General features: G+C 40.4%; 1 protein-coding gene across 1 annotated transcript in view; it reads right to left on the reverse strand.

Moving 5' to 3' along the window:
* The window catches only part of SASH1 (SAM and SH3 domain containing 1), a 202,717-nt gene that overhangs the window by 61,639 nt on the left and 128,326 nt on the right, over positions 1-12,752 (reverse strand). The window contains exon 8 of the mRNA XM_039221679.1: positions 8,487-8,588. Coding sequence (XP_039077610.1) covers positions 8,487-8,588 — 102 coding nt within the window. The remainder of the gene's footprint in view (positions 1-8,486; positions 8,589-12,752) is intronic.

Consider the following 12,752-nt stretch of genomic DNA (forward strand, 5'->3'; position numbering starts at 1 on the left):
ATTAAGAGTAGTATTTCTTTCCGTACATTCCCACCCAGCCAAATAAAAAAGACATTTACAGAAAGTGTCCATAAAGGTCTGAATAATCATCTCAAGGCTTCGAGTATGCATTGAAAGACCAGAATCAACAAAAGTTATTTTTAACATAGTTCCATTTAACAGATCTAAGATTTAGAAAACGGTCACTATTCTGGCACAATGTAACACAGCATCATATAAAGAATTGCTGATACCCGTCCCAGGGATGCACCATATATAAATGCTGTCTAGTAAATTATTGGTGGGCCATGTTTCTCTTTTTCCCGGTCAGATTACAAGTCAAATGAGGAAAGCTCTTCTGTGGAAGAAATAAAGAGCTGAAGCACACATCCAACCAGCATGTGTTCCAGCCCAGCTAATAACAGCAAGCAGAACCATTTTCTAGCCCCAAATCCAAACTTACGTTGCCAATTAGCATCCTGTTAAGCTGAAACCCATATATTAAGAGGTACAAAAAATATTTCTCTAGGAAAAGAGATACAAAGAAAAACTGTAAACATCACTAAGTGCAACCAGTTTGGTCAGAAATGTAAGTTATTTTTATGCTTGGAATCTACCCTCTCTGAAATTTCCCTGTAAAACACAAGATAGGAGACCAAAGATAGTATAAGGAAGTCAACCATTTTCATGGAAAAACCTTTACCTTACCTATAATGCCAACTCTAATTCTCTGGTGTATGTGAATATTCATATAATTTATGCATCCAATAAATATTCACTCAGAGTCAGCAAAAATGAAAACTGTATTTTCTTATAATTGCTAGCAGTATTTACAGGTTGGAGAAAATTTTGTAAATTCAACATGTGTTGTTGTCATTAAAAAAAAAAATTTCTCCTTAGGGTTCAGACTTCCCCAAGTGAGGAAGCTAATGATATTGATTTATATTTTCTCCTAACACCTTTGAAATATAAAAATAAACCTTCTGACACATTTTAACTTCTACACATTGCCTAGAAGTTTACCCTAGTAAAGGAAACATATTCAAAATAAACACAATGATGGATGGAGCTGGAAGGTATCATGCTAAGTGAAATTAGTCAGAGAAAGACAAATGTCATATGACTTCACTCCTATGAGGACTTCAAATTACAAAACAGATGAACATAAGGGAAGGGAAGCAAAAATAACATAAAAACAGGGAGGGGGACCAAAACATAAGAGACTCTTAAATATGGAGAACAGAGGGTTACTGGAGGGGGTGTGGGAGGGGGGATGGGCTGGGAGCATTAAGGAATCTACTCTTGAAATCATTGTTGCACTATATGCTAACTAACTGGGATGTAAAATTCTAAAAATTAATAAAAAATAAACACATTAAGATAGTCAATCTTGGGGGTGCCTGGGTGGCTCTGTTGGTTAAAGCCTCTTGGTTTCGGCTCAGGTCATGATCTCACGATTCATGGGTTTGAGCCCCATGTAGGGATCTGTGATGACAGCACGGAGCCTGCTTGAGGTTCTTTCTCCCTCTCTCTCTGCCCCTTCCCCACCCTCTCTCTCTCTTTTTCTCTGTCTCTGAAAACAAATAAATACACTTTCTTTAAAAAGTCAATTTTTTAAAAATATGGTTCAACCCATAATATCAGACTCTAAAAAAAGAGCATCCCTTGAATAAAGAGGACAGTCAGCCTGTTCCTGAGGGGGTGCCCCGTGTGCACAGGCTCTGTTTTCCCACCACATTCTGTGTTAAGTGATTGAATTGTTAGCCTTTTCTTTGGCCGTGATGTAAATCAAGCCATTCATCACATGAACGGTTAAAAAAGTAACTTTGCGGAATGCTCTCCTGGTTTTCTGCACATTATCTTTAGAAAGTTCTAGTTTAGACTAAGGCTGTGGCAATCTCTCCTTTCAAAATATCAGACCTGAAGCCTCTGGCTTGGGGGCAATAGCTGTATGTTAGGCAGGTGAAATGCTTCTGAAAAACCTAAGTAAAAAAATAATGTAATTTTAGGAAGCTCCCCAAAGGTTTAATGGTCTTGCATTATGTGAACCAAAACATCTCATACTATGGGGATATTTCAGTTGAGCCCTTAAAAGTCCTCACTGACTTAAAATAGTATTTTGTAAAAAGAGGACGAAGTGACCACCTGACGCTGCATCTCCACTGCCCAAACCCCGAGCAGGGTTCACCCACAGGGCTCTCCTGAGCCTCAAGCCAGGTTAGTGACAAAATCTGTCCAGAGTCACATGACAGGCTATACAAAATGCCCACATGGATGGAAGGTGTTACTGTATCTCGGCTATGACATTACACCGCTCTTTGCACAAATTCCTCCCAACTCAACCTCCCCAAATGTAGATCGAGTCTAAACTGCTGGCTTACTTTACCAAATCATTCACTTCACCACCCATTTCACTATACTTGCTTCATCTGAGTCAAGAAGCTCCAGATAATTCCAGGTTTTTCTGGGACACCTTTTGTAACAAGTGAGACACACAAAAGGAATGAAAGTAAGTCTGCAATGGACTCCATGGCCTCTTGTGCCTCACTGTCCCTGTTGTTGCTTTAATTTTTCCTCAACGTCATGTATTTTTTTTTTTAATAAATAGCATCATCATTAAACAATTTAGAATCTGACAGTTTTTGGGAAGATGTCTTACCGCATTTTCATTAATACGTAAACACATCACCAACGCTTATCTACTAATTTGTAGAAGCACAGAAAATTGTCATTTACTGGCGCCTTGAGTAAAAAGCTATAAACCCAGAGGATGGAGAGCGTGATTTCCTTGAGCGTTTTCTTAACCAGAAGGTAAGATGAACCTCAAGGCATAAAGTTGAAGGCTTTATGAGAACTCTTAACAACCTTCTCCCCGCAGGAGGCAAAGGAAAATAAAATTTATCAAAATAAAATGAAATATATTAAAATAAATGTTCAGATAAGTAACAAGGAGTCAAGTGAAGTACTCAACCAGCAACTCTTGGAAAAAAAAACTCTAACACTCACAACAGAAGTTTGTTATTAATGAAAAACAGCAGAGAACACAGTCTCTGGCAAAGAGAAAGCTATTTTTCACTTCCCCTGGTAACTATCTTTAGTACTTTACATTCTTGGAAACCAGGAATGTGAATATGGATTTATTGTGGAGCAACACGCAATTATCTACTGTCAGTTATGGGGGTGGGGAAGCCTATGAAATCAATGCAAATGAAATCCTAAAGTGCGGCAGGCATCAATATAGGCATTGAGGTCTGGTGACAAAGGGCTTATGATCCCTGAAACTTTCATGGCCTGGACATTCCCAACTATGGCCAGTGGGCTATTTACATCTCAGTAGAGAAAAGAATCCATGGAAAACTGAGAAGCCTTGGCCCTCGCACAAAACATAATCAAAGCGCCTAACCCACCACAGCTCGAGTAGGACACAGTGGGAATTATCTGAAATTAATTACTCTGCTATCAGGCGAATGTAGCATAATTGAGAAGGAATATTTTGGATGGAGTTTCTTGCTGAGTCTCCATGAAAACACAGGACAGGCTAACGTGGGGTAAGAGGGGCAGAGTGCCACCTAAGTTAAGATCGCAATCAAGTTCAAGCAAACTTTAAGCAAGTGGCAAGTGGCGGTCGGCTGTAGGGATGAACAGGTGACTGGAAATGGGTGTGGGCTGTTTGCACAAAGCCAGCTAGCAAAATATGCAGGGTAAATAACAGCACTTCAGAAAACTCCACGGCTCAATGGCCTGTCTTCCCCCACCTCTCTCAGTGCAAAGTTACTCTAGAGCTTCTGGAAGATTATACTGGAAACGGAGAATCAATATCCACACAGAACAGGCTGGATTTATTTTGGAGTCATCTATGACGAAATGGTTTGCTACGATGCTAATAACGACATGACATCTCAAGTCTGTGTGAGCACATGTGGGGGTTGATGTTTACCTCTGCACTGCAGGGTGAGCTCCGTTGGGGCAGGGCCTGTCTCTCCCACTCCTCTATCTTTGTAACCTGAATATCTAACACTAAGCCTAGTATACAGCAAGCGCTTGGCTGTCTCCTTAAAGGAACAAAGACATGCTCAAGACAATAAATGTCCAACTTCTAAGAGGAACCCATTTTATTCCGACAACGTATACCCAGATGATGGTTCTGATTTACCCTCTGAGGGGCTCCAACAAAACAATACCTAAGAATGCTTTCTTGGCAGCTCGTTCCGGACCACTGCGATACTTCATTTATATTAACTTTTTCCTAAATGAGATGAGCATCCCTCCTTGCCGTCTAAGTGCGTGAGGCTTTCTACAGTCCTGTTTTTTTCTGACTGGATAGTCTTATAACCTTCCCCTTGACTCTGATGCTATTAATCAGGGCAGTATACAGTGAGCCTGATACTAAAGGACCCACTATGGACAACTGAGTCTTTGTGTTCTCTCCAAATTGGGTTTGAATCACATCAGTCCTGAGTTACTGTATTTATTCTTCATGATTCTTTGGGTTGATGATTTACATTTAAATTATGCTAGTCTTCAGGACTACGGGATAAGAGACTCAAGAAGGCACACTGAAATCCACAAACAGGGTCCTCTGGATTACCTCATAGTCCCAGGACACGATGCTGGCTAGCGTGTGATACATTTATCATTACAAACGGTAACGTCTCCGTCTCTTTCACACAAATGCAAACCAAGCAGGGCTTTCAAATTAATAAGCCTTTGTGGGTTCTTTTCTGTGTGTTTTGTTTTGTTTTGTTTTGTTTTTAGCTGAAATGGAAATCTGGTGCTTGACTCAGGAAATCAGGGACAAGAAAGTAGCAGGAGGCTTATATTTACCTTTGATAAGCCATCATTTGTTGCTTAGATGCAAAGAAGCCATAAAGACAGAGTCTGTAGTTAAAGGGCATGAAACATGCTCTTACAGCAGCCAGGGAAGATGAACGTTTAAATGTAACTTTGTTCACTAGTATTTCTCAAACACAAACACACCATATGAAGTGGACACTGAGTCAGACACTCGCTGGAGACACAAAGATAACAGAGCAAGGCTTTCTTGCTCAAGGAGCTCATGATTTGCAAGGAGGCTAGAATGTGTCCAATTAATGCTGATACTGCATTTCCTGCATTTCCTGATACTGCAGGAAAACAGCCAGGTTTCGTGTACAAAGCTAGCTTAACAAAGCACAGAAAAGGCAGCAATAAAATATACTAAGGAGACTAACGAAGGTTTCAGGAGACTCCAGTTGGACTTTACTTGGAAGGGCGCACAGATTTTTATCTGGAAAAGTCTGAAGGAAGATATTTTAGATAGAGGAAACTGCATGAGTTAAAGCAGAGTGTGTGAGGGGCGCCTGGGTGGCTCATTCGGTGGAGCATCTGACTTCGGCTCCAGTCATGATCTCACAGTTCATGGGTTCGAGCCCTACATCCGGCTCTGTGCTGACAGCACAAATCATCTGTCCCTCTCTGTCTCTGCCCCGCCCTCACTCGCACTCTCTCTCTCAAAAATAAATAAACATTAAAAAAAAAAAAAAAAAGCAGAGTGTGTGAAAATATAAGGTGTGTTCAGTAATACATGCAGGGTCCAGTGTGGATGGAGTGGAGGCTATTAGGGGCAGGGGTGGTAAAGGAGGGTGGAGAAATGGATTAAAGCCAGATTGCAAAGTGTCTGGAGTGTGGAATATGTATGGGATTTATCTTACAGAACTGGAAAACCATCAGGCTTTTTCGAAACAGGAGAATGCAAGAGAAGAGGTATGTTATGGAAAGATGACTACCTGTATGGAGCACGGATATGAAGAGACCAAAAGATGAAGACAGGGAGGCAGAGCTGCTTCTAGATTTTAAGGAAGAGATAACCTGACAAACAAAACAACTGCATAAGAAATGAGGAAAGGATGACTCCTTCCATTCTCACTCCATGCAGTTTGATGATGACATCACAAAATGTCTGCTTGAAACCTGCAACTCACATTCCCACAATCCCTGTGGAATTCCAAGAAAGCTCTGTTGGTCACATTAAAATGCCATGACTAGGGATGCTGCGTGGCTAAGTTAGTTGAGCATCCAACTTCGGCTCAGCTCATGGTCTCACGGTTTGTGAGTTCGAGGTCCATATAGGGCTCTGTGTGCAAAGCTTGGAGCCTGGAGCCTGCTTTGGATTCTGTGTCTTCCTCTCTCTCTCTGCTCCTCCCCCACTTGCAGATGCTTTCTCTCTCTTGCTCTCTCTCTCTCTCGAAAATAAATAGAAAGCATTAAAAAAGCTTTTTAAAAATACCATGAATAATAAAAGTCATCCAAATTTAAACTCTCAAGATTCCATCACACAAAAACTGCTAATGAATGAATTTTGTGGGGCACATTAGTGGCTAAGTTGGTTAAGTGTCCGACTCTTGATTTCGACTCACATCATGGTCTCACAGAGCTGACAGTAGGGCCTGCCTGGGATACTCTATTTCCCTCTCTCTCTGTCCCTCCCCTGCTCGCTCACTCTCAAAAATAGGTAGGACACAAAGTTGCAGGACACAAAATCAACATGTGAAAATCAGTTCTGTTTTTATACCCTAGTAATGAACAATGTGAAAAAGAAAATAAGAGAACGATTTCATTTACAATAAGATAAAAAATGATAAAATACTTAAGAAATAAACTTAAGGAGACAAGACATATACACTGAAAATTATAAAACACTGCTGAAAGAAATTAAAGAAGACAAATAAATGCAAAGATACCTTGTGTGCCTGGGTTGGAAGAACTTCATGTTCAGATGATAATAGCACACAGATCAAGCTACAGACCCGATGCAATCCCTATCAAAATCTCATGGCACCAAAAAAAACCCACCCACAAACACAACACAAAACAAAACAAAAAAACCAATCTCACAGCATCTGTTGCAGAAATAGAAAAACCCATCCTAAAATTCACATGAAATCTCAAGGGAGCTGAGTAGCCAAAACAATTTGAAAAAGAAGAACCAAGCTGGAGGGCTCACACATCTTGATTTCAAATCGTACTACAAAGCTACACGAATCAAAACAGTAGGCTACCTACAAAGGACAGACATATAAACCAATGGAATAAAATAACAGAGCCCAGAAATAAATCCCAGCATACGGGCAGTCACTTTTTAAAAAGGAGGCCAAGGCCATTCAATGAGGAAAGAACAGTCTTTTCAACAACTGGTTCTAGGAAAACTGGGTATCAATCTACAAAAGAATGAAGTTGGACCCAACTGTTATATCATATATAAACATGAACTTTAAATGGGTCAAAGACCTAAACTTAAGAGCTGAAACTCTAAAACTCTTAAAAGAAAACAGGAGAGGACGTGAGGGTGGCTCGGTCACTTAAGTGTCCTACTCTTGGTTTCAGCTCAGGTCACGATCCCAGGGTCGTGGGATCGAACTCCACATTCGGCTTCACGCTAGGTGTGGACACTATCAAGAAAGTGAAAAGGCAACCCCAAAATGAAAGTGCATCTGGTAAGAGATTAATAGCCAGGATATACAGAGAACCCCTGTAAGTCACCAACCAACAGTGAAACAACCCAATTCAAGAGTGAGCAAAGAATGTGAATGGGTATTTCTCTAAGGAATATATATACATTCTCATTACCATTTTATACCCTTTAGGATAGCTATTAACAGAAAAGGGGGAAATTACAAGGGCTGGTATAGGAACCGAAACCTTCCCACATTGCTGTCAGAAATACATAATGATACGACCACTGTGGAAAACAGTATAGTGGTTCCTTACAAAAGTAAACATATAGTTAACATGTGACCTAGGCATTTTACTCTTAGATACATACTGAAAAGAACTGAAAGCAAGGATTCAAACAGATATTTGTATACCAATGTTCACAGCAGCATTTTTCACAGGAGCCAAAAAGAAACATCCACGTGTCAATCAGCAGATAAATGGATAAACAAAATGTGGTCTTTCAATATGGTGGAATATTATTTGCCCTTAGGAAAGGAATGGAGTTCTGGCATATGGTGCAATGTGGATGAACCCTGAAAACATTATGCTACATGAGATAAACCAGACACGGGAGGACAAAGACTATGATCTCATGTACATAAAGGACTTAGAATAGTCACATCTAGAAAGCAGAGTGGTGGATTCCCAAAGTTAGGGAAAGGGAGCAACTGCTTAAGGATTATGGAATTTCTGTTTGAGATGATGAAAAATTTCTGGAAGATTTTGGTGATGACTGCACAGCATTTGTACATTCAATGTAGTTAACTGAATATTAATTGAACTTAAAACGCATATAAGATGAAATGCTGTTACATTTAATTTACCACAATTAAAAAAACCAGCATGAATAGCACTGTTTTGACTGCAGATAAGTCTATGAAGCAAAGAAAACGGAGTAATGTATCAGATGAGAAACTTATTTTCAGATCCAGGGGGGACCTGGTAAATGCAGAAAGAAGTCCAAAGGCAGAAACCGGCCAAGATCTACTGTCTCGTAGAAGCGGTCGAGATGCTCGAAGAGACCGCAAACTTACATTGCAGTTTGACGAGCCATCGAATGTCGGGTAAGAACCGTCTGGCCAGTCGGCAGGGTCCAAGGCTGCTGACTGCCGGTGTTGGGCCTCGTATTCTTTGAGCTGCAAGAGAAAATGAAAGATTGAAATGAAAATAATGGCCAGGGCTGTCTCCCAAGCAGCAGAGAGAATGTTCTGGCACTTTCTTCATGCCACAGTTGGGAACTCAGTGCTAGTCAAAGACAAGGTTCTTGAGGCTGAGGGGACGACGCGCAGTCCGTCCTGTGATTTTTCACCTACAACAACCAGACAGACACAACGGACTCTTTGTATCCTGGATTCTTAAAAGAACCTTGATTTTCCCACCAAGGTCCTCCAGCATCAACGGTGATCTTTCTCCGTTCAATTATAAGTTCCAAAACAGAAACTGTCTGTAGTTTGGTCTCTGAATAACTTCTTTTTGTAGAAGACACAATGTGGTAGACATTTTGGTAAAACAGAGGTGGAAACCTGAAATGGATTTTCTAAAATTACTTGCTTCTCTTGCTCTAGACTGCTTCAAGTTACCAGTTATATGTTATCAGCTAACAAACATTAGGGGTTTTACTGGGGACCCTTGTGGATGAGAGGAAAATAACAGACTATCTAGAATATGTTCAGCGATTTAAAGTGTGGGTTTAGAAACGAGGTTTCTAGGGGCGCCTGGGTGGCTTAGTCGGTTAGGCGTCCGTCCGACTTTCGCCTAGGTCATGATCTCGCGGTTCGTGGGTTCGAGCCCCGCGTCGGGCTCTGTGCTGACTGCCAGCTCAGAGCCTGGAGCCTATTTCAGAGTCTGTGACTCCCTCTCTCTCTGACCCTCCCCTGCTCACGCTGTATCTCTCTCTCTCCTAGAAATAAATTAAAAATTAAAAATTAAAAAAAAAAGAAACAAGGCTTCTACTTTCTGGAATAGAAAGACAGGTGAGGCATTATAAGAAATTGGCAATTGTAAGGGAACAGAATTCGATGAAAGATCTTTTAGGATGGCAAATGTGAGAAGTTCCAAGTGTGTTTTCATAAAACATGTAGAAATTTAATTCTGTAACATAATACACTTACATTGCCACTGTATTAAAATTCTATTATAAAGTAATGCTTAGATATAAATTTAAGACACTGATTAAATCAGTTCCATGTATGAAGACACCAAAAAAAGCAGAAATGATCTGACCTAACAGCCCAGGAGATGGTAACACGACTGTCCTCAACCCACAGGAGCTACGTGGATGTGGCAAAGTCACCATGCTGTCAATAGCCCTCTAGGGAAGAGCAACTTTCCAAAGTATCATTTCTACCATGAAATTCTTTTCTGCGCACACGTGTGATGGGAGACAACCTGGGGAAGGCTGACAGTAGTGATTAACTAGCGGCAGCACCAAGTGTCAACTGGGATCCCTTGGGCCCATTACTTAACTCTTCTGTGCCTCAGTTCCTCTCCTTTGAAAACGGGGATGACAGGAAGCTATCTCACAGAACTACCAGAATTAAGACAACAAAGCTCTTAGCACACCGAACCCATGCCACGGATTCAGTATGAGCATAGTGTTATCACCACCCTTGTGGTAGAGATCAAAGTGAACTCAAAGTTCACATCAACTCCAAGAGTTTGAACTCTTGCTCTTTGCTAATATCATTTTAGTCTTTCTAGTACATCAGGGGCATTATTTTTACCCTAATCTTTATAGTACATTTATGTATGAGAATGATTTTTCCTGGGGCACCTGGGTGGCTCTGTCAGTTAAGCATCTGACTTCAACTCAGGTCATGATCTTGCAGTTCATGGGTTCAAGCCCCGCATCGGGCTCTGTGCTGACAGCTCAGAGCCTGGAGCCTGCTTCGGTTTCTGTGCCTCCTCCTCTCTCTGTCCCTCTCCTGCTAGCGCTCTGTGTCTCTTTCTCAAAAATAAATTAAAAAAAAAAAATTTTTTAAATTAAAAAAGAAAAAAGGAATGCTCTTTCCTTCCAGATATACTGGTTACTGACATGCTACATTCTCCCTGCATGATGGGAATGGGCGGCGACTGAAAAATAGGGTTATCATTTGTGTTCTCCGGGTTTCTGCCGTACTTTTATACTCAGCCTTTGGTCCCCCTCCTAGGAGCCACTAACTAAGCTTCATCTTTAACAAAAACAAAACAAAACAAATTCCTAACTAGTCAATCATAACAGATTCAATATTTTACTTCTTCTATCTGCCCATTTCCTTCATTTACTCTGGGGCCTAGGGGAGTACCTGTGCTTCCTCAGGGAGAGATTCAAATTTAAGCTCTACCCAAATTTACATTGTTTTTTAATTTTCTAATTTAAAATTGCTATGTTTTAAGGTGCCTGGGTGGCTCCCTCAATTGAGCGTCCAAGTTTGGCTCAGGTCATGATCTCACAGTTCAAGAGTTCTAGCCCAGCGTCAGGCTCTGTGCTGATAGCTCAGAGCCTGGAGCCTGCTTTGGATTCTGTGTCTCCCTCTCTCTCTCTCTCTCTGTCCCTCCGCTACTCATGCTATGTCTCTCTCAAAATAAATAAACATTAAAAAAATTTTTTTAAATAACAATTCTATGTTTCAGAGCTATAAAACAGGATCTCTAAAAAGAATTTTAAGTGTATTTTACAGGGGGAAAACCCAACCTGACTCTTTTTTATATAACTACATTTTTATATTTTACTTTGCTCCCAAAGAAGTTCTGACTTACATATAATTTCATGGAAGAAAGACAATTGATGATTTCATTTGAGAACTTAGCTCTTTTAAAGCAACCCTATATCTTTAAAACAATGACAGATGATGTGGGGGGGGAGGGCATGGAGGAGGACACTTGTGGGGATGAGCACTGAGTGTTATGTGGAAACTAATCTGACAATAAACTATTTGTAAAAAATAAAAATAAAAATAAAAAATAAAACAAACTAGCCCTTTTTCACTACAGGTCAGAAATGTGTGTTCACAGCCTGATCTATTTTGCACCATTGAAAGATAAGTCTCGTCTAAGCTATACAGTAATCTAGTGCTTTACTGGGACTTCCGCTGGACCTGGGGACTGCATGGGTCTGTTTTGTTGAAATGTGATGGCTCCATACACACCCACTCAGATGCATTTGTACATCATTTATGTAGCAGCTGTCTCCATAAAGTCTGATAGAAATAAAAAAAAAAAAAAAAAAGACAGATGTATGAGCGTGTGCATGCATATGCATGTGTGTGTGCACGTGTGTGTGCATGTCTGTCTTGGGAGGAAATACTCCTTTCATATCCCATTTTCTGTAGTCTCACAGTCTGCTCATACTTGAAGTTTAGGACATGATTCCTAGAGGGATGGCCATCTTTAATAGGTTAATGCTTACTCTATTTTTAAAACCTTTGAGGAGATTCTAAAATGTTCCCATTTCTACAAGAAAAGAACATTTATATCTAATCTAAATCCCCTCCAGCTGCAAGTTAAATTCATTTCTTTTTATTCTGTCTTCAGTAGAGATTAAAACAAAATAAAACAAAACACTCTTCAGTACATCCTGAAGAGATGTTGTTTAATAATCCTTCATATACTTGGAGACGGTGATTAAGTTCTTTTCTGCTTCTTCTTGGAGATGAATCTTTTCCATTTTTCACCTATGGGCCATATTTTAAAAACCCCATAATTATTTTATTGTTATAGGGACTTTCTCCATGAGCCTCTGTGATTGATCACGGAAGCTGCTGCAAGGAAATAATTTAATAATTTTTATAACAATTTAATAACATATATATGTTTAGATTAACCTATATAGGTTGACCTATATATATAGGTTCCTGGTTTGTAAGTGTGAGCTCTGGTATACCAGATGCCCAGACTCTGTTGACAAAACTGTTCACCAAGTCCCCAGTTATTGTGGATCTTGGCTCACATCTATATCCTGTAGTTCTCTTTGGAGAACTATCCGTGGTTGACAGGAGCCATTTCCCAGAGTTACCTAGAAGGCTGCCTCCTCTTCCTCCCCAACCAGCTTTAAGCTTCTCTTTCTCTGATAGGACAACTTTACAATGCAATTCACCTTCTAGAGCTCCCCACTCCCCATGGGATTGGCCTGAAGCTAGATTTCCCCTCAAATCACATCTCTGTCCAGCTTTTTCCTCTGGCTCTCCTGCTGCCTCCCCTCACTTAGCGGCAGTCAAGTCAGTGACAAACCTCGAGTATCTTTATTTAAACCCCAAATACTTTATTTAGGACTTTCACCCAGATACGACCTTATGGGACCAGTCACATATTTCTCAGATGGA

Source organism: Hyaena hyaena, unplaced genomic scaffold, assembly GCF_003009895.1.
Source record: "Hyaena hyaena isolate Hyena2069 unplaced genomic scaffold, ASM300989v1 scaffold_996, whole genome shotgun sequence".
In the NCBI taxonomy this organism is placed as follows: Eukaryota; Metazoa; Chordata; class Mammalia; order Carnivora; family Hyaenidae; genus Hyaena; species Hyaena hyaena.